This window comes from Cardiocondyla obscurior, linkage group LG24 (genome assembly GCF_019399895.1).
Source record: "Cardiocondyla obscurior isolate alpha-2009 linkage group LG24, Cobs3.1, whole genome shotgun sequence".
Classification (NCBI taxonomy): Eukaryota; Metazoa; Arthropoda; class Insecta; order Hymenoptera; family Formicidae; genus Cardiocondyla; species Cardiocondyla obscurior.
In genome coordinates this window covers 1,559,269-1,580,264 of record NC_091887.1, presented here as the reverse complement: position 1 = coordinate 1,580,264, position 20,996 = coordinate 1,559,269, and the positions used below count along the sequence as shown (strand labels likewise).

Here is a 20,996-nt window from a genome sequence, read left to right as displayed (position 1 = left end):
TTATCGGAGCAGAGGAATTTTGAATATTCGGGATAAATGCGGGTGGAAATAAATTCGCTGTTTCGTTTTCCCGTTTCTTGAGATCGCGAGTGTCCACGATCCATTATCGAGAAATTTGCTATTAACCGAGGGAGAGAAAATGTGAAAAATATTTTTCCGGACCGCTGGCATTGTCTTCGACCGACTCCTTTGTGACGTCGGTGATTAATTTTTCAGCAGGTCGGGCATGCCGCTCCTTTTTTGCGCCAGCTACTGCCAGTATAATCGTTCTTTGTATTTTTCGAACAAAACTCCATAGTTCGTTGCTTCCATTACACATAGTTGTATTATACAGTAGGTTATATATAGGGTGCTTTTTGCAATACTTGAAATATAAAATTACTCATCATCATCATCATTATCACGTACAAGTATATATTTTATACGTTAAATTTTCTATATTTAAACTACCCTGAAATGTTACACGGGTATAAAAGCATGCATTTTTCTTTTTTTTATTTTTTCTTTATCTCGTATGCATTGAATAATTCTAATTAATTATTTTGTTAATTTAGAAATGCACAGAGGCAATTTTTTAACATAGATTTTTGCTCAAAGCTATAGAAATAACATTATTTAAAACTAAATTAATGAATTAGATTTAGAAAGTTAATTTTTCTAAGTTATAGTGTTCATATATGTAATTAAGTATTTTTTTTTTTTTTTAATAGATTTTTACTTATTTTCGGAAAGCGTAAAAGTAATTATCTTATTTCATTTAACGAAAAGCAGGCATTCGCTGCTTCTACTATCCCTTTTATCGATAATTAGGTAAGACTCGCTAATCGAACGCGTTGGTAGCTTCCGCACTCTTACAGGGGACAAATGGTGGCGAGAATTGCAATCCGTTTAACTAGCTTCAAACAAAGTCCCCCGCCAATCCGTCAACGTCACTCGGATGGATCTTCGAAAGGATTAGGATTTGCATAAACGATCATTCAACTTCCACTTGATGTCATTCAACTTTTCTTTTCGCGCGTGGATATTCCCTGACATTGGTAATTTAAAAAAAGACCTCTATAGGCGAGCTACGAAACAGAAACTGTTTATTATAATATTAATCTCTCAATCTAGAGTTCATTTAACGTAGATATTTAATTAATTTACAAACCCATAAATAAACCGCGCAGCTGGATATTTAATTTTAACATATACGCCAAGTTTATATCAGAAATATTGTAGATCGACGATTGAATAATTGCTTATTGCATCCGAATGCAAGCTTTTCGCGTGATACCGGGCGGTATCGAACGCACGGCGTTTCCATCCTGACTTTTGCACTTCGCTAAATAATTATTAATGATCATGCCTAGGGAAAATGTGACCGCGATCTTGTTGACACCGCATTGTAACACCGCGGACAATAGTGCCGTCGTTGTCGCCCGTGGGTCTCGGCAGCGTGCGCCGTGAGGTTGACGGTAGGAAACGGTGGAGGAGGAGGGCAGCCGGGAAAGGGCAGAGGCCATAATTAATAACTAGGAATTGATTAAGGTGCCAGATAAGTCCATGGAGCCCCGGTAGCTTGTGTCTCTCGTCTCTCCTCGTCCTCCTCGCGCTCCCGTTCGCTGTCTCTCGCGCGACGCGCGTTACGATATGATTAATAATTTCAAGATAACACCGTGGTCCCCGCAGAGTCCCTAGTATCGTCGTCCCTTCGCGAAGGACCGATTTGCGGCCCCACTTACGGTCTCATAAATGACTAATTATTCTCGCCGTCCGTCCAAGCTCGCCCGGTGGCTATTTACGCCGGCTATCCCGGCGTTTCGAACGCAAATCTTTTCCTGGTACAAGCTTCTACTCGGCGAGTTAATTTTCTCCCTCCGTGTAGGATAGACGACGTTTTCGTTTCGCGCTTTCGTTCGTTGACATTCGTTTCGATTCGCTCCTATGGGAAAAATGCGTGTGCATTTCGTATAGGTTTCCCTTTCCTCTCCAACGAAGGGTGAAACGCCGAAGAAATTCCGACTATTTTGCGTACATTTGGCAGGAGGGTGCCGCTCCGCTGCGAGGCGAGCGCAGCGGAAAGAGAGAGCGCAGGCAACGACGGCCGGGGCGGACGGGTGCTCGCGGAAGGAAAACTATAAATCATTCGACGAAACGAGCCACGTTAGAAAAAGAGGGGTGAGCCTTGGTATTGGAGTAGGGTGGCTCGTAGTCGTCGTGCATCGACTCGCGAAATCCAACTACCCTTAAATAAATTGATTCATTGCGCGAGACGCTCCGCGCCGCGCGTGTTACCACCATAAACTCCGGAGCCGTCCCGAAATCCACTCTCTTCCCTCGTTCCGTTGATATCTCGCTAATTTTCGCGAAATTGTCGTTCACCGTCGCGGGGAGGATCTTTAAAAATCGATCTCTGTCGGGAAATCGCACGGATCATTTTACGTTGCACACACTCGATCCCTTCGACGAGCCCTTCGACGTACGTAAACCGAAGTATATCGCGCGCGAACATTTTTCACTTACGATCACGCGAATATTTTCTTTACGCAGATGACGCGAGCGACGACGACGATCTTTTAATTGATCCGTATATTATTTTTGCCGGATATAATTGGATTCGTACATTCGCAGACGCACACCCGACGCGTGGAGGGAATTCTTTCGGAATCAGGATGTGTCCTCCCGCTCTCTTTCTCTCCACCTCTATTCCTCATTCTCCCGGGGGTGGCCAGTGTCTCGGGGGGGCGGTCATATATCATCCACCCTTGGGGGTGGCCGCGGGGGTAGAAGCAAAAAATCTTACCGAGCAAAAACTATCATCAGTGCTCGGTAAAGCGAGCTGAACGTTTCACCCGCTTCTCTCTCTCTTTCTCTTTCCCTCCCTTCTTCTTCCCTCGTAATATTCTCTTCATCTAACATAAAGTAAGGTCTGCGTGTCGCCTCCACGTACGTTTCCTCGCACTTTTCTACAAATATGATTAACAGGGGGTGGGGTTCATATACGGGTGTTTCATTAACTTTGATACTCTTTCGAGCTTCCATTCAAATTTCTATCGCTTCGCGTGTCTTCGACGTAATTATCGACTAGCGTCCACTTGCCGCGCCGACTATCGCAGGTTTTCCGAGCCGCGGCTTTATTTCATGGGAGGGAAACGGGGGCCGTGAGAGATTGGGGAGTATCGGAAAGCACGTTCGTACTGCTCTCTCCGCAACGGTGCCAATGTAAATAGACGGGAGCGACCAAGCATGGCGGGTGGCTGCGTTTTTCGTGGTGTATCGCGGTAGCCCGATGGTCACGCCTGGCTAGCAACCTACGCGTGTTGTTCTCCGATCGGGAACGCTTGATCGATATTGAGAGGTGGCCGGCAGAGATAAAGAAAAAAAAAAGAAAAAAAAAATAAAAACGAGCTTAGCTGGTGCAACGATCCGCCTTGCAGCTCGCGGTGGTGCCCTGCAAGCGCAATACGTTCGGGAAACGGCCGGCGTACGTGCGTTTATGGCGCATTGTAACTCGTAAAGCAGACGCATCGCATTATAACTAGCCTATAGAGTTATCAACGGGGGTTTTCTTCGCTGTCGACTTCCCCTATCGTTGCGATTTCACGTCGGACTTCGCTTGAGAAAATTCATGTCCGCGGTAACGACACAGGAATTGAATTACAGAAACTTCTTTCGTACTATACCTATTAATTCATCTACTTATTTTCATGAAGCGAGTTACGGCCTGGCGTGCCGTACGATCGACGGTTTGATTTTTAGTTTTGACCGCCGCGAATTCTCTCGAGCGTTTGTTCGATCATTATTTTATTTTATTTTTTTTTTTAATTTTTTATTCCGTATCCCTATCGTAGAATCTTTAATCGTTATTTTTCGGTTGCAGCGGTAGATTATCATTGTTTCTCTTGATTATCTGTAACAACGATTATTAGTAAGAACGATTTTTGATCGATTACTGCGCCGCTGACTTTTTTTTCCGCCTCGCGCTTTACTTTCCACCAATTAAACACGTTGCATATCTTTGCGCCTCTCGATAATAACGTACCCCGCATAGCGGAGACCGCTTGGCCGCGGACAACCAGAAGCGGAGCATCCTCCACGGACCCCCTTTTTATTACATCGGCGAAAGCCTCCGGTCGGTCTTCTTGTTTGCTCAGAGAGGGAGAGGATCTTCGGTCGCGCGGGATAGTCCTCGCGCGGGGGAGGGGGAGGGAGAGAAGGGAACAGGGTGGAGGAGGGAAGGGAAACAGCGTGGAGAAGAAGAAGGAGGAGGAGGACGGCGGTCTGAAGTTACACCGGCGGTAGTCCTGTTGACCGACGGACTGCGGCAGGATGTCGATTATCGACGGTTTTTGCCGTGATTCCCCTTTTTCGAGCCGAGCGCATAATTAGCTTTCGTTATTCTAGCGCGCACCGCCGCGCCGCGCCGAACCGAGCCGAGCAGAAGCCGCGCCGCGCGCGGCCGGCCGGCCGGCTTCCGCTCGCTGACAACGATCGAAGACTCCTTGCTCGCATTATGCTCGCCGCGATCTTCCTCTTTCGCACAGCTATTGTCCCTCCTTCTTTCTTCCTCTCTCACCTTTCGCATTCTCGCTCTTCGCGGTATTATGCCGCCGTGCCCGCTCGCCTCTTTCGGTCTCGGACGATTTTAGCGGTCGCGCGGCACTGACTTCGGATCACTTAACGAAGGTTCAAGCATTTCCTCCGGTGATCGGAGGCAAGCCCCGGAGTCGTGATGATGATGATGCGCTTTTCTCTTTCCGGGAATTGCGGGATAGGAAGAGGCATGTAGGATGGCGGGATCTGGATAATACTCTCCCCGTTTTTTTTCTTTCTTTCTTTTTTTTTTTTTTTTCTTTGAACGTTTTTAATCTGGTATTAATACTTCCGCATTGCCGTCTTATTCGAGTCTACCGTTTTCTGAATAATTGAGAAATTAACACTTGTTTATTAAAAGCCCGGAGTGAGTATCATCGTTACTTTCAACTTTTACACCGTGACTCCCAGAAATGATGCTCCTCGCTCGCCTACCTGAAGCAAATAGCTCACGAAACGCGAATTGACCGTACAATTCCCGTACCGTTAACGAAGCCTCTCGTTACAAAGCGAAGTTTATACCTTAGTAATAGAGCAGGAACGAAGATTCTTCATGCCTCGGGCATTACAAACTTGATCGAAATACCCTGTATTGAATCACTATGACTTCCTGGACATACATCGAAGTCATGCTAGCTTTTGCAATAAACCTCTATATATATTTTTTTTTTTTTTCCTTTTTATTACATCGCAGAAACGAAACCGTACAGTTACTCGTCATCGTCGATCAATCGCGAAATACGAAATCGTCGAGTGAATTCGTCCGTTCACGCTTCGTTATCTCCGTCGATCGTAAGTCGACACTGACAAAAGGAAGTTAATAAAAGCTAGCCTACTTGCGATCGCTCGTAGAAAATTTGAACGCTATTTATATCGAATACGTACCTAAGTTTCGACTCTCTTTTTCTCTCGTGCTTTTTTTATATAAAAGAAAAAAGAAAAAAAAAAATATATACATATCCCTTTCGGTTCTGGTTTTTCCGAATTGTCTTCCGCTTTTATTCGCTACGAATTCTCTTGATCGACGTTTACGCGCGGCGACCGCCGGATGTTCAAGTCCGGCGTATCTGACGGTGGATATTCGGCGACGGGAAAGTCCGCTGATGTACATCAACGGTTTGTCCCGTCGCGTCAGTTCGTTTCTCATGATCAGCGCGGACATACGCGGAGCTCGTCGCCTTGTTCTCTTATTTTTCCCCGAGTGTCCCGCGGTAACCGGCAAGCAACATTGTTTTTCTCTTGCTCCCTGCCCTACCTCCCCCTCCCCTGCACTCCGCCTCTCCCCGCTCTTTCGCCATCTATCTGACGACTGGCTTTTGGGATTCCTTTTTTAATACTCGGACACACCGAGGACCTTTTACCACGGACACGTAGGGGCCCTCTTGTAATGACCGCAACGCTCCAATGCACTCGGCGTCCGGAGCTGCATAACCGGATGCTGCAGCGGACGCGTAGGATGCATCTTACAGCGTATCCCTCTATCGCTCGCTGAATCTCGTTGACATTTCATTCTCGATTTCTTCATTGCAAGCGTAAGATTGGATATACCTGTCGTGCTTCTTTCTTTTCTTTCTTTATCTTTTTTTTAAATAAAAATACTAACAATAAATATATTTGAAACGCTTTAAAAGAATTAATTATATGGAAATGTAAATAATTTTATCGCTCAATTATTTTGTCCGTCGCTTTTATATGATCGTTCGTGAAGTCTGACGATTGATATTCGATAATGATAATAGTTATTGCTTTCTGACATATGTGAAAATTTGTTTCCTCCGAACGCGGCCAATAATTCGTTGACAAGCGCGGCAATCTCTCCGGAGAGATCGAGCATCATCTAGTCAAATACCGACAAGAGGAGCGCTAAATCAGGGAAAACCTAGGGACACTCGTTTTGGGTCTTCGGGGGTTGCCTGGAAGACAAATGTCAGCGGAACATGCGGGGAGCTTGGCTCTCGGCCTCTCTTATGCGTGGAGATGCACGGTCTGCGGCGGTAAATCAAGGGTGGTGATATTAAAAGGCCGCTTATACGCGAAAACATAAGATTTATTTCTGCTGGAGAGGAATGCGCGCGCGAGAAGGAGCGGAATAAAGGCGGTTCGTTTCGTCGAGCGAGCGAGCGTGCGCGAGGAGCGAAAGGAAGGCCGGGCAAGAGAAAGACGGATTATGTCGAAGCGAATTTTTCTCGGTTTGCAACGTACGTGCGCGAATAGAAAGACGAGAGGATAGGAGATAAAGCTACGTGCGTATCCACGGGCGAATGACAGTCCTCGTCACTGAGTACCTGGGCCAATATTGCAATACGAGAGACAGAGAAAAGAAACGGTGCTGTAAATGTAATAGCGTAATTTATATTTGATTATTTAAAAAAAAAAAAAGAAAAAAAGAAAAGCATATTTTCTTAATTTTAAACGAACTTATATAATATTCGTTGTACTATCACGTGCAGGATATATTTTAATTTTTTTTTTTTTTTTTTTAATCGAGCTACAGGGCAATGTTATAAATTGGATTATAGAGCGAGAATTGATAGAGAACTGCTATCGATTTAATTATATATTAACGAGTCATGTCGGCTCTTCTTTTCAGTTTCATCTACATTTCAACACATTTTCTTTTTACGCTGTTACAATCCGGTTCGTCGATTGTGCCCGTGTAATGATTCATTTTCTTTTGCAAGGACTTGGGCCCACTATCACGCGAGATTCGGCCGTCTCGGTTGATTAAGGCCGTCCACAATGATGCTGTCACTAGATTCATTCGTGCATAGAACAGGATATTATGCACCGGTATCGAACAATAAGTCGCCGACCACAATGACTCGGCTCGGCTGTTTTTCGCCCGTCGAACGATCCGTAACTCATTCGTTCGGACCTTGCCGCTGGTGTACGAACGCCTTCGTTAATTCTTTCGCTAGCCAGGCCGAGTAACAATCCACCATGACTGTTCTCTGTGTGTCAGAAGCAGTTATAATTGCTCAAGTTTAACCGACATTCCTGAGCTCGCCGAACTCGCACGTTTTTGTTCATATTTCTCCGTTCTCGATTTTTCTTTCTTTTTCTTTTTCTTTTCTTTTCTTTTATTATCGCGTATAAGTAAAGACGCGTGATTCGAGTATCTGGAAACATACGGCATATTTTAATCACCTTTTCCCAAGGATCAGAATTTATTTCGTGCGTTTTCGCGAACGATTCACGGCCGTGTCCGGCTTGCATCTCTACGCTCGCGTCGTCCAAAGGCAGGAAAGTCCGCAGCCCGGATCCTGTTTTCCTCCTCCATCTCCGCGATCTCCGGGGAGCAATAATCGTTGCGGGGCGGAAAAATTTCGCGACAGAAGTTAAACAAAGCCTCGAAGCAGAAATAAAAAAGCGGGGGGAGAGGGAGACGCGGGCGAGAGAGGACGGGGAAGAGAGACGGAGAAACGGAGGGACATAGAAACCGGGGGGTGCCCCGGCTACGACCGTAATAAGGGTGACCACCTCCCTCCGCGGCTCCGTTCGCTCCTGCCGCGCGGCGTTCCTCTGTTCTACTGTTTGAACAAGGCTCATAATTAATACGCGCATTCGCTTCTGGAAAACGCGCGCCCGGGGTGCTCGGGGTACGCGGGGTAAGGGACATTTTTAAACTACGGCTCTCGGACAGCCGCCTTTCCGCAAAGCGCGTCGATACCTCGCGAGTTCTACGAGGGCTCCGATGTATCTCTGATATTTTTCATCCGATTTTTAAGGCTTCTCTTTTGCGAAACATCCGGCAAATCCGGGATATCTCTGCGTTTTTTAGTAGCCAGCGGCGTTGCTCGTTGAATTTATATTTACCTTGAGAAAACAAGGTGGTTTCGGAAGACGGTATTCTTACTTTTATATTTCGTAATTATTTGGGTACGTAGGATTTTTAGTTTCTAACTTCTATTAAATATTTGTCTCTTTCTTTTTTTAGATCAAACTATTTGTAGTATCTGAATTAAATATTTCATATTTCTTTTTTGGATCTTTGAACTCGTAGAATTATTTTTCAATCGCATTTTTTTAAATTATTTTTTTTAATTACGTTTGTTTTATTCATAGACTTTTTCGCATCACGTATCGTAGCACGCGAATTCAAGATGATTACCGTATATTCCCGTGGTAGAGTCGCATGACGTTGTACCTGGCTCGCTTCGCGAGAGATATCCGTCTTTAAGAGCATTATCTGGATGGTCGTCGGCTAGAGGGATGGCAAAAACCATCCGCCCCCTTGTGGTATGTGAAAAATGATGCACAACCCCGTCCCCTAAACATCACCTCCGGAAAGTCCCGAAGGAAACGTTCTCCGTCGTCGTCGTTCTGTTGTCGTCTTTCTGGTTCGTAATCCGAGATCGTGTCACGAACGGGCTCGCATTATCGGGAACGTTTAACTCGCTCGCAGCCATAAAGGCTGAAATTTTTCGAGTTGTGTACTGTCACACGAGCAAAAACCCCAGAAGCACGAAAATATTTCTCTATAACGTTTATACAAATAATCGCAATAATAATAATTGCAAATACATTACACGAATTAATTAAATAAATATCATAAGCCGTCGAGTAATATTTAATCAATTATAAAATTAAGATATTATTAAAAAGGAAATTATTTTACATTACGAAATAAATTTCTTATCTATTATCTTATTCGCGAATTATTCCTGAATTATTCGCTGTAAGCTGGCGACGTCTTTTAGTTTAATAATTATCTTAACGTTTGTGCATATGTTTCTTGATTGCAGATACGCCGAAATCTATTCGAGAACACCGCCGGCGAGCATCCAGAACGCGACGCTTCTCTGCGAAGAGCATAAAGGATTCCTGTACACGCCCAGAATTAATAACGAACTGTAAGTACCCGCTGCGCATCGGCAAATACTCGTTTGAAATACACGCCGCTACGGTTTGCTACATTCGCGCGAGATGAACCGCGTTTCGGGGAGGGACGCGAGGTCCAGAGGGCTCGTGGTGAGTGGGCCGCCGAGGTTTCGGGCATCTTTCCTTGACGGGAATTTCTCGAAGGACACTATATTATAAAGCGAAAGTGCGTGACCTCCTGGCACGCCTTTCTCTCCTTCTCCGTTCTCGTTCCTCGGCCCCTGTGACGTGATGGATACGCGAAAATGTCACTCGCACGCCCCCGGGGCCAACGCGCCATCCAACATCCCTCCGACCATTATGCTAAACCATTGTCCACTATCTGCCTAAGATAGCCGCCGGCTTAAGTCGTTCGCTTTTCCGCCGTCTCGGCGAAGACCGTTAAAAAATCATTTTTGCCCATTTCGTCCCTCTTTCCCTCTTCATCTCGCGACGGAGAATCTTGTGCTTGTCGCGAGTATTTCACAGATTTCTTCCGTAAATTATTGCGTCACTTTTGTGAGAGTAGTATACTTTATCGTTTTAATTACTACTATTTTTTTTTCCTGCATTTAGTAATTAGCGAGGTCTATAATTTTTCTTTGTCGCTGACATAAGATTACGTTGACGTATTATTGAGTTAGAAGATGGTATTAAAAAAAAAAAAGCATGCTAGAGAGAGAAAGAGAGAGAAATTCATGAAACGCCGCATAGCCTGGCTAGTATATATTTTTTTCAACTGCGATTTCTCCCCTCTTCTCCTCCTTTCATCGTCTCTCTTCGATGCATCCACCATTATTCGGGCGTTAGGCAAATACACAGGAGAGACGACAAGCTCGTCCACGCGTTTTTGCCCCCGTGAAAATTCAAATGAGACCGCGCGGCATATTGCGCTGAATCGAAATTAATGTCGCGCAACTAATTATCGGTCGAGTCATCATCGTTCCGTTGCCGTTCGGGCTTCTCTTTCGTTTTCGTATCGCGAGCAGCGTCGCTGTATAATTGTCCGTCGTTTCTACCGAGGGGCAAACGATCGCGCCAATTACCGTCCGCGTCGTCTTAATCGCGCTTAAATAATTGATAAATCATCGATACGTGTCGCGCGTCGGGCGTATTCTTTTATCAATCGCTGCGAGATATAAATCGGGAACGGCGAAGTGCGTTCGAACCGCTGAAAGTGCTTCTTCCGCACGTCGCGGCTTACACTTGATTAACGTTTACGATTATGTCGATTTTATTAGTTAGATCAATTAATAATGACTTGCGGTAATAACTTGCGTATTATCTCGACGTCCTTCCGAGGATAGACAGTCACGAAATTATGGATATTAATAGCGCAGTAGTTCGCGAAATATTATTGATTGCGTACTAACGCGAGATTCTCTCGCGATACGAGGTTCAGGAACCATGCCAGGATCGAGCGAACAATTGCAAAGGCAAAAAGCTGGAGCCATGGCACAGCAAGAAATTTCTAATTTGCGGTATAATTAAGGGAGACGATGCAAAAAGCATTACGGATTCTACGGCGTTGTCGGAAAATCGCAAATTCCATCTTGCAAATACGTCTCTCGTCCAATCATGCTTTCTCTCTCCCTTTCTCTTTTCCGCCCTCGTCTTTCCTCTCTCTTTCTCCCGCGGCGGCGTCTCTACGCCACTTCGTCATAAATGTTAAAAACTTCGCCGCAGTTTGGCCTCTTGATCGGAACGGAACATTATTTAATTGTTGCAGATACAGCATAGTAACCGCGGAAGAATGGTCGAAGCTCTTGCAGTTGTACGAGGCCGACTATCCCATCGTTATAAAGAAGATCGGCGAGGACTACGAGACGGATCCTGGTGAGTGTGAATTCTAATATGTTATATTCTAATATATTAAAGACCAAATATTACGACGGATCGCTTCGTTGAATCGCGCTCGGCGTTCTAAACGACCAGCCGCAGCTGCGATTTTAAATATACCATCGTATAAATTTACCTTTCTTTTTTTTTCTTTTTTTTTTTCCTGACCGCGCGGCAATTTATTTGTTGAACCACCGCGCCGACACACGTGCGTTGGAGATGTTCGCCGATAATAACGGTGATATAAAAGTTGCGCTCGGTTCGGATCGCGTACAGCGATATATCTTGCACAGATAGACGGAGCACCGTACGCGTGTGTCGCGACCACGAGCTTCCTACTCCGCCTCTTTCCCAACCTAACCCAAGGAATAATGCCAGAAGACATTAGCCGGCGATTTACATAAAACCCACCCCCTCCGCGAACCGTCTTTGCAGTTGGCTTCTCCGCCAGGCCCCAAAGTGTCTCATTATAATTAAGAAGTATCCTGAAAATTAACTGGCAGAAAAAGTAGCGCCGCGCTAGAGAGGGGGGGGGAGGATGCGGCGGGTGAGACGGCCACAAATGGCTCTTTCAAAAGTTTCTCACCCCCTCGTTTCGCGTCAACGTGCCGTCCGCTTGTTTACTCCTCCGACGTCTTTGTTTCGATTATGCGCGCACAACGTGCCTTTTTTTTCCCCTTTAATTTTTTTTCTTTTTAATAATTCTTAATTTAATAAATAGTGAATATTTTACAGTCGGTAGAAAGTGTAATTACTCTTGAACTCGGCACGTAGCGGTCGGGGATAAAGAATGAAGCGCTTACGTTCGAGGGAGGCGATCGGGATTCATTCAAGTTCTTCGGGCACGTGTCGCGGCGCTTTCTTGAACGAGCGATCCTTGTCTGGCCGTCTGGCAGGCAAATTGGGTCCCGACGGTAACACCCGGGGGACCCGGCGACGCGAGAAAGGGGTACGAAACGCTCGCGTTCTACCTCGTGTGCGATGCCGCGCCGGCGTTTATCGTGTGCGCGAAGGACCGGGATCTCTAAACATCCCATTGTCTTGTCCGTCTTTCGGTCGCGAGTGCGCCACCTTTTTTTCCCAGGGGCATTTGTCAAGGCGTTCTCCTCCTCCGGTTCCTTTAGAACGACGGCGGAGCTGCGCTGCCGCAGTTGCCGCCGACGAACAACATCTGAATTGCAAAGGCCGCGCCTCGTTGACGGCGAATCGAATGACCGGTACCACGGCCGGGACGTCGACAAGTCCGTCGGTCGAATAGAGATGTTTAGAGCCGAACCGACGATTTTCACGTGCAATTATCGACTCACATATTTTTATACATCCAACATTAATCTATTCGTTTAATCGAGTAGTATTTAAAAAAATTTTTGAATGCGTCTCTATCGCAGATTAATTTTTCTTAAGCGTGCTCTTAGCACTTTTACTTAATTGCTTTTATTTCTCGAGATCGATATAATTCAAGAATGCGAAGCAACGAGGAATCGCGGACGAACGGGCGATTTAGCTTATTTTGAGGATGCGCTTAGCGGGCAGGGAGGGTCCCCGGAATCGGCGCGAAAGGGAGAGGAACGGATTGGCGAGCGCAAAAAAATTGGGGTTGCTTTTGGTGACTGATACAGCCCTGCTAACGAGTTCTAGCCGGTCGTGCTACTCTTAAAGCCAAAGATCCCTTTTCTCGTTCTCTTACTTCCTCTTTTATCCACTGTCTCGCTTGATCATAGAAGCACATTAGGCACCGTCCAACCTCGTATCAATCACTCAGCTACCCCCAAACACCCCCGTTGCTAGCCGGTCGTTCACCAGTTGACAGAACCGGAGGTGACGCGATTGAATACCACCCTCTACGCTTCGTTACTCCTTCGACCGGTTCGATGATGACGCTGATGCTGGAAAACCTAAGCAGAGGGGAAAAAATGTTGCCTCATAGCTCGTTTGTTAACGTAAGGCAGAGGCTCACGTCTTCATGTGAAACATCTCACCCGCTTAGATCGCAGGAATATCGTTTAATTAAAAATACTGTTTATTAAAAGAAAAAAAGAAAAGAAAATTTAACTCGTAAAACAGATCGTTTTTTCCTTTTACTTTTCGGTGACGCGTACGAGATTTCTTTTCGCATCGGTAATTATGTCAGCAGCGTCCACCGCGTCTGTCTTCTGGGAAGGCGCTTTATATACGCCAGATCGAAGTTGATGCTCGAAACGCGCGAGCGGCGTGCTGCCCGTTTCGTTTCTTCGAAACGTCGCTCGTAAATATCGCTTAGGCGCCAGGCGGTATCACAAATCAGGCTTGTTCGTAACGTAGGTACAGCGCTGGTTGTATCGCAAAACCGATGAGAAACGAGTGAGAGCAGGACCAAGAAAACCGTGCATACGAAGGGGTCAGAGAGACAAGGCGGGGACGGAAACCGGCGCGGCGACGGCGGTGGCGGTAGGAGAGGACCGGCCTCGAATTAATATTCGGACGGCGATTTAGATTTAGAACACGAATTTGCTGATTAGTTCCCTTCCCCGAGAAATGCGGTCGCCTACGTTGCAGCGGACCGTCGGTCCTTCCATAAACGTGCGGCTGGGGCGGAGGGGGAGGGGAGAGGGCCGGGGGACGGGCATGGATTCGGAGATTTAGTTTCCTGAGGGGGTTGAACTTGCCGGAGGGGTCAAACGATTCCGGAGAGACATTTGTTAACCCTCCCCCTGTCCCCACCCTGCGACAAGTGCGCCGGACACGTCTTAATATATACATCCGTTGACCAATGAACATGCCCTTATGAGCCGCGCCGCCGTGCGGTCAAAGTCGCTGCGCGGATGATGGATACCGACTTCCACTTGGAACTTTTTTTTTTTTCGTTTGGAAACTTACAGCCCTCGAAGGCATGTCGCCGTTTGACTCAGTCCGTTTCGACAGGTTCCTATTCCCGTACGGATAATTAAATGAAGCGACGGTCTCGAGCTTAAATATCTTAAATAATAAAAAGAATAAATAGTCTTATATACTTTAACTCGAAACGGTCCGCTGGAATTTCATTAACCACCGTTCGGACGAATGGTTTGCTCGTACTACTTATTTTATTTCGGTGAAGATTAAGAATTCATTTTTGGCCGGTACGGCGATTAGTGTGGATACGTTCTTTTTTCTTCTTTTTTTTTTTTCCACAACGAGGCCAATGTACGAGATAAGAAAAGGGAGGGCGAGGCTTAGCGAAAACATTAGCGTGCGGGGAGCGGAAAAAGCAGCCTTTTCGCGTAATCGCGCAGGAAACGAGCAGCAAAGTCGGGCAGGACAAATTTCGCAGGGACGAATTAGCGCATCCTGCTTGCCGGGTCTCTCGGAACGCTCTCCCTCGGTGCTTCTGTTATCCCGAAGGAGATCCCCCACTTGTCCGTGAATCTACGGGGGGTCCTTTTCCTCCAGGATTAAATGGAGCGCCTAGATGACCGATGCTCGTCCTCCGGCGACGGTGGAGTGTGCAGAGCGTGATGCGAGGGTGGAGAACTGGAGAGTAGGGAACAGAAGGGGAGGAGAAGGAACTGGGTGGAAAACAAGATAAAACAAGGATAAGGCTCGGTCTCAGATCCCCTCTTTGAACGACGCATCTTTCCGATCCCGTCGTCGGAAGGAGACCCTCGATAATCTGTAGGTGTCTAATCGTCTATATCACTTGATTTAAACCGCCGCGTTTGTCCGCTTGTCCAAAAGTTTGCCCCTCGCGGAAAAGTTTTCAAGCGTATATCTTCGTGCGTACCTTCGATCGTTGTTTACGCCGGTGCGCGCTGAATGGGAGGGCAGGATTAAAGAGCACGGTAAAACATTAACACCGCGCTAATTTGTCATTGCCGCGTGACAAATTCACCAGATAAAAATCGTTACCTTTTGCGAGTAAAATCGAGAAACGAGTTTTCAAACGTATAAGCCCACCGGGAGGGGAAGCCGGAGGCTCGTTAGTTACGGCTGACACACCTCGTTGCGTGTTCGTCGCTCCGGATCCAGCGATTTTCAAAGTAGAGAGGCGAAACATCTCGCGTTTAATTAACGAATTCGTTGATCGTGGCGTAGAGTACTTCATTTGCGAGCGTCGCAAGAGGCGGCGTCTGTCTTTCTCTCTCTCTCTCGTTCTCCACGTCGCCGGGTGACAATCGCACTTTGCGGATTTTCGGGAGAGACGCGCGTAATGCCCTCCGCCGAGTGCCCTCGCTTCCTACTGGCTCGGTGTCATCCCGTAAGAGGATTAGATCTCGACTTTGTTGTGGCTCTCGAAGACGTTCGTTAGTGAAATCATTATACCGCGCTGATCTTTCTCGGCTTTCTCGCGACGTTGGCTGCCGCGTGTTGGAAGCGCTGCGTTTGAGAGATTCGACTCGATTTTATCTGCCAATTACCGACGTTCGTCGTCGGACGAATTAATTAAAAAAAAAAAAAAAAAAAATTAAGAATATCTCGTCGGAATATATAGCGTACATACATTCGATTTCTTATTATTTCTGTGCGATTCTCGCGATCATTTAATTACATCGTACAATTATGCACCCTACCAGCTCTATTAGCATTATCGTATAAACAATATGATATTCTTCTATTAGGTTCCTCGTTTCCGAATTTCAATTAATTTAATAATTCAGTTGGCAAAGCACGAAGTCATTATTTACTTCCCAGGGTGAGCAGTCCTTCTTTTCTCTCTCCCGGAAACTCCGAAGTATTCGAAACATATTTCGAGAAGGGTAGGAACGGGTATACTCGTCGTCGAGTCACGACGGCCGGCGGGGAACATCAATCTTTCATTCACGGGGTGACTCGGGAGTTATGAATGAAAGTCGCTCAGCCCTTTTAATATAATAGCGAAACCCGGTGTCTTCTCGCTTAACGCGCTTTCGATTTTGATCGAAGAGGTTTTCTGAGGCGCCTCGTCCTCCGCCTCGACTCTCAAATAGTCCGAGATCAATACGTTCGTACCTACCTTTATCGCAATGAATTTTTACTCCGCGTGATTTCGTACATCGGCTGCAGGAATTAACAGACACCACGAAATAGCTCGGGCTGTCAAAAGTTCCGATGGGATTCGAATCCCTCGATGGCGATACGGTAGTATCAATATCTCGTTTCGATTTAACGCTCGAATGTTAGCGCCCCTATTTCGTTTTCACGATTCCTCTCCGTCCGTACGCCGCTGTTCGCACCGAACGATCTCGTCCTACCAATTCGCTGATTTATTTCAACGTATCTGTAATCACAGTGTAATTACTTTCCTTGATCGATGATCGTCGATCGACTGAAATGTGATTAGCCCCGGTGATTAGAAGATCGCTTTGTTCGAAATCGTCAATGTCGAAGGAAAGACATCGTAATTAAATGTATTTAATTAGATAAAATCTCTTTAATTTGGGAGATATATTATTTGAATTAATTAGTCACTTTTTCTTTTTTTTTGCTGTATTAAGAAAGAAATATAATTACTGTTCGAATGTAGATATTAATTTTATTTAATGGAACGAGAAGTGCATTTCGTTCACATTTCATAAAACGCATTGAAATAATTTTATTAAAACAGTATTTAAGACGATATTGATATTAATAAAATTTCTACTTATAGTATTTCAAGTATTTGATATTTTACAAGAATAGAAAATCGGCGATTTTGACGTGTAGTATATTCTTTTTCAAAACCAAGAGTTTTACCTCGCATTTAGAAAAGCGCTTTCAAGAGTGCTATTTAACCGAGTCTAAATAAAATCCGTAGGTGGCCTGGCTCTCTCGTTCGAACTCCCGAAACTTCTTCCATCGACGTCGTGCAAGTTTCCGCGCCGTTTCGCTCGTTTATGGTTTGATTGCTCTACGATGGCACTTTAGGGAAATACACTTGATCTCAGCATCGCCCTTCAATCTTACGCAAACCGCCGGACTTTCCGCGTATTATTTGCCAATAAAATCATTCTTTCGAGACGTCGATCCCGCACTTCTGAACTTACGGCGAAAAATTTCAGGCTTACGTGGACGGAATGTAATTTCACCTTCGCTTCGCGAGAGTGATCGCTCGTTCTCGGCCGGCTGGAAAAGTGCGGCCGACATTCTCGATAGGTTCGTGACTGTTTGTAGTACGACGGAAGAGATTTGCATTCGCGACCCTACGAATCTCTCATTAGCTTAAGCTTCCCGTATTTCCGATTAAACCCGATAGCAAACGATCCTATCGCACGGACGTCCCCGCGCCCGGGCGGGTAATTAGGAATTCGACGGGAGGACCTTCGAATTCATTTGGCGTGCCGGGGCCCTTTCCGTCCTATCCTTCGTTACCGCTACGGGAAATTAGCCGTCTGCGCGAACGGACGGGCTTCGTCGTTTTCAATCTGCCTCTTCCCCATCGGTTCGCGGCGACACGGCAACGATCAACATTTATTCTTCCCGTCCGCGAGGATCTTTTCCTATCGCCGCCGAGAGAAAAGTATATCGAACGAGGCGGGCTCCGTTAATCTCCTTGACTCGGTAATGGGCAAACGGCTTCTTATAGCGCTCTCTTATTGGCTCCTACGAGCCGGTAATTAGTGGTAACGCGCGGGGGGAGGAGGGGGGGAGGGAGAGGGTGGACGCGAATTCGCATTCAGCCGGGGTCACGAATTCTCTCCCCTCGCGTTTCCCACCGTCGGAAAACTGTCTGAACATGACGTAACGCCCGGAGAGTAACGCTCGGATACGAGCTTTGGCTCCGGACCGGCCGAAGCGCTTTTTGTGCTGTCCGGCCAGCAACAATGGCCGCTTCTTACACCACCCTGGTCACCGTATATTATTAATTACTGTATTAATCTCACCGGCCGTAAGCAATCTATTATACATGGGATAAGAGCCACCACCGACATCGCCACCCGCCTCCCTCCCTCCGCCCATCCGACGCGCACCCTCTAACTTGACTTTCTAACTGCCGTCCCGGTCCTCTCTCGACGAGGGCTCGACGAGGCCGACGAAATCTGACCCCCCCCTTCTCTTCGAGGGTGTTAATAGCGGCGTCGCGACGGCCCGCGTCAAGTTTAAGTTTCTTCATCGCTACAAAGAACGCGGTAACTTTCTTGCTGCACCGACGCGCTGTAATATTTTTCGGATAACGTACGGCTCGACGTATGAATATCTAGACGGCATTATTCGGATAATAATAAGTCATTTAGTAATTTCTTTTTAATTGTTCCAGGTACATGCGGCGCGTGCATGCTAGCGAAGGTCGAACAGGAACGCCTCGAGAGCTTGAAGTACGACAGAGCGACGATCTATGTTAAGTGCATCGACGAGACCGATGAACCTAAGACGGACAACGATTACGAGGTAGCGTAAAAAATAATTTTTTTCGATTTTTATCCGACGAATTTGGTGTACAAGTATTGGAATTATTTATCGGGAACGATCGTTCCCTTCGGCCTGAATTTTATAACTCGCGTGCAATCTTTGTAAGACACTTTGCGAGCTCTGGCAAAACAATAATCCCGTTTATTTCTTTATCTTTTTTTTTTTTCTTTTTTGCCCGCAGTATATATTTAGAAGTTGAAAAATTTATCTTGTGTGTATATGCACGATCGAGTTATACTGGCTCGTTGGGACGAAGGAAATTTTGTTAATGGGCCGACGTGTCGAGTCATCGAGTGTCCTGGAAGCGGTGGTCTTTCCAGATTAATTCTAACCGATAACGGCGAGCTGATGCCATCTCACGCATTTCACGATGTAATAAGTATTATTACGTCTCTGGTCAAAGTGACCTTAAGAGTTATCTGCTTCCTTTGACGCTCGCTTTTGATTCATGCTGATTTAGAAATAATTGTGGAGAGCCGCGCTTATGACTAACTAAATTACATTCTTCCTTTTGCATTCAATATCTTTTTTTTTTATATGCACAAATAGAAAAATCAGCTGGATATTGTTGTATAGATTTATGTACAGAGAAAACCGTTGTTAAGATTTAGAAAATGAAATAAATATATTATATATATATATATATTTTTTTTTTAATGAAAAAAAATTATTTTAATTTAGACGTGTCTATTTTAATGGTCTATTTTATATGTCTATTTATCTATCTTTCGTACGTTTGTTACAGGTGGTGTCAAAAAAGCCGAAAATACAAACTGCTCGACCGTCACGAAGTAGAAGAAAATTAAAAGGATATCATGAACTTAAAGTGTCTTCTGAGATTACTTTGAAAGAACTTAAAGTAATGGTAAGTCTCGTTAATATATTTTAGAGCATCAGAGTTCTTTTTTTTTCTGCATAAAATAGCATTCGATCTGAATAAAGATTAAAAAAAAATCTTTAAAATAAATTACTAGTAGAAACAACGATATTACAGTTGTACGGCGATGCAACTGGGACGGGGGGAGGAAAATTAAAATAAAAAAAAAAATCGGAAAGAGCCTGTTCGATATCCCGATTCGTTTGCGCGTCTCGCCACCTGCCGAAAGCGGGACCGGGATAATCAATCAATTTGCAGCGCAAGTATTTTACGGCGCGCGGTCTTATTGTTCCAACCGAAATGGGAAGAGACCCGCGTTCGCCCGAAGCCGGCCGCAACCCTTCGGCTTGGCTATCTCGGCCCCGGCCGGCCCGTTCCTCCGACTCGTAGTGGACGAAAGAGTAGTAAAGCGTAGTTATGGCTGGTTAGCATATGCTCGGGCCCTGGCAGTGTGCTTAAACTATTAAGCGTATTTATATTGCGAGGCCGTAGCCGTCTCCTCCTTTCCTCCCCTTCGCCCCTTCTTTCCGGCGGAGCCACTGGCAAAAACCCGAAAGAGCATAAACCTCGCGCTAATAACAGGTCTCCAACTTCTCCACTCCACTTCACTCTACTTCGCTCTACTCAACCTTCCATTTGACTCTTTCTCCCGGCACTCGCGTCTCCCTTCATCTCTCGCGCCTCTCTTTCTCCGCCTCGCGCGCGATACTCCGCTCTATCTATTCACCGAGCTCTTCTTCGAGCACGAATTTTTGTTCGTGCCTCTTTCACCCCGTGGCGCACACGTCCCCTTTTAATACCCGCCCGCGAGAACGGCTGTCGACGTCAATGGAAATGCAGAACTCCGTCTCCTCTTCTCATTCACTGTCGCTTCTTCTTTTTTCTTTTTTTGGTTTTTTTTTTTTTAATAGCTCTGTGCCTTTCGACTTAATTTCGCCTCTCGGTCGTCATTCGATCGGCCGACACCTCGCTGCAGCTACCGAGTTATCTTATCAGTAATATTGAGAATAATGAAAAAATAAAATAAAATAAAATAAAAAATAAGGGAACGACACGCTTTGAAAGTGCGCAAAGGACGTTTTTGTTCAACTGGAAAAATCCCGCCGCGTCGTGATTCAAGGGTGTCACTGTTCGCGGATTGGCTCTCGGGTTTGACAAAAATGCGGGCGAGTCACGCCGCGCGCTCGTTGTCTTTTTTATAATTGCGCAAAAAGGCCGCCAATAAAAATGTTCCGAGTTTTCATGGTCGAATGCAGTTATGTCGCGGTGCTAGTGGCCAGGCAAATCGGGACAATAGCAGCCACCGGCTGATCTTCGTCGGCGCGCGGGCAAGCTTTTGCGTAATCGCGGTGTAACGCCTGCGAAGTGGCGGCCTGTAAATATAACTTTCCAGCATTCCGTGTCACCGGTTCGATTTTTTTTTTTTCTCTCTCTCTCCCTCTCTCCCTATCTCCCTCGGTGCGCACCGCTCGGTACCGCTCGATCGCTTTTCTTACTCTCATTGCGCCGCGGCGCGGACGCAATG

The 20,996-nt window shown here is 46.0% G+C and overlaps 1 protein-coding gene across 3 annotated transcripts in view; it reads left to right on the top strand.

The window, feature by feature from the left end:
* LOC139111624 (ubiquitin carboxyl-terminal hydrolase 48) overlaps positions 1-20,996 on the top strand; it is a 49,175-nt gene that overhangs the window by 7,825 nt on the left and 20,354 nt on the right. For all 3 annotated transcript variants that reach the window (XM_070672040.1, XM_070672039.1, XM_070672041.1), the window contains 4 exons: positions 9,321-9,428; positions 11,165-11,271; positions 18,443-18,573; positions 19,340-19,459. In XM_070672040.1, the coding sequence (XP_070528141.1) occupies positions 9,321-9,428; positions 11,165-11,271; positions 18,443-18,573; positions 19,340-19,459 (466 nt within the window). The remainder of the gene's footprint in view (positions 1-9,320; positions 9,429-11,164; positions 11,272-18,442; positions 18,574-19,339; positions 19,460-20,996) is intronic.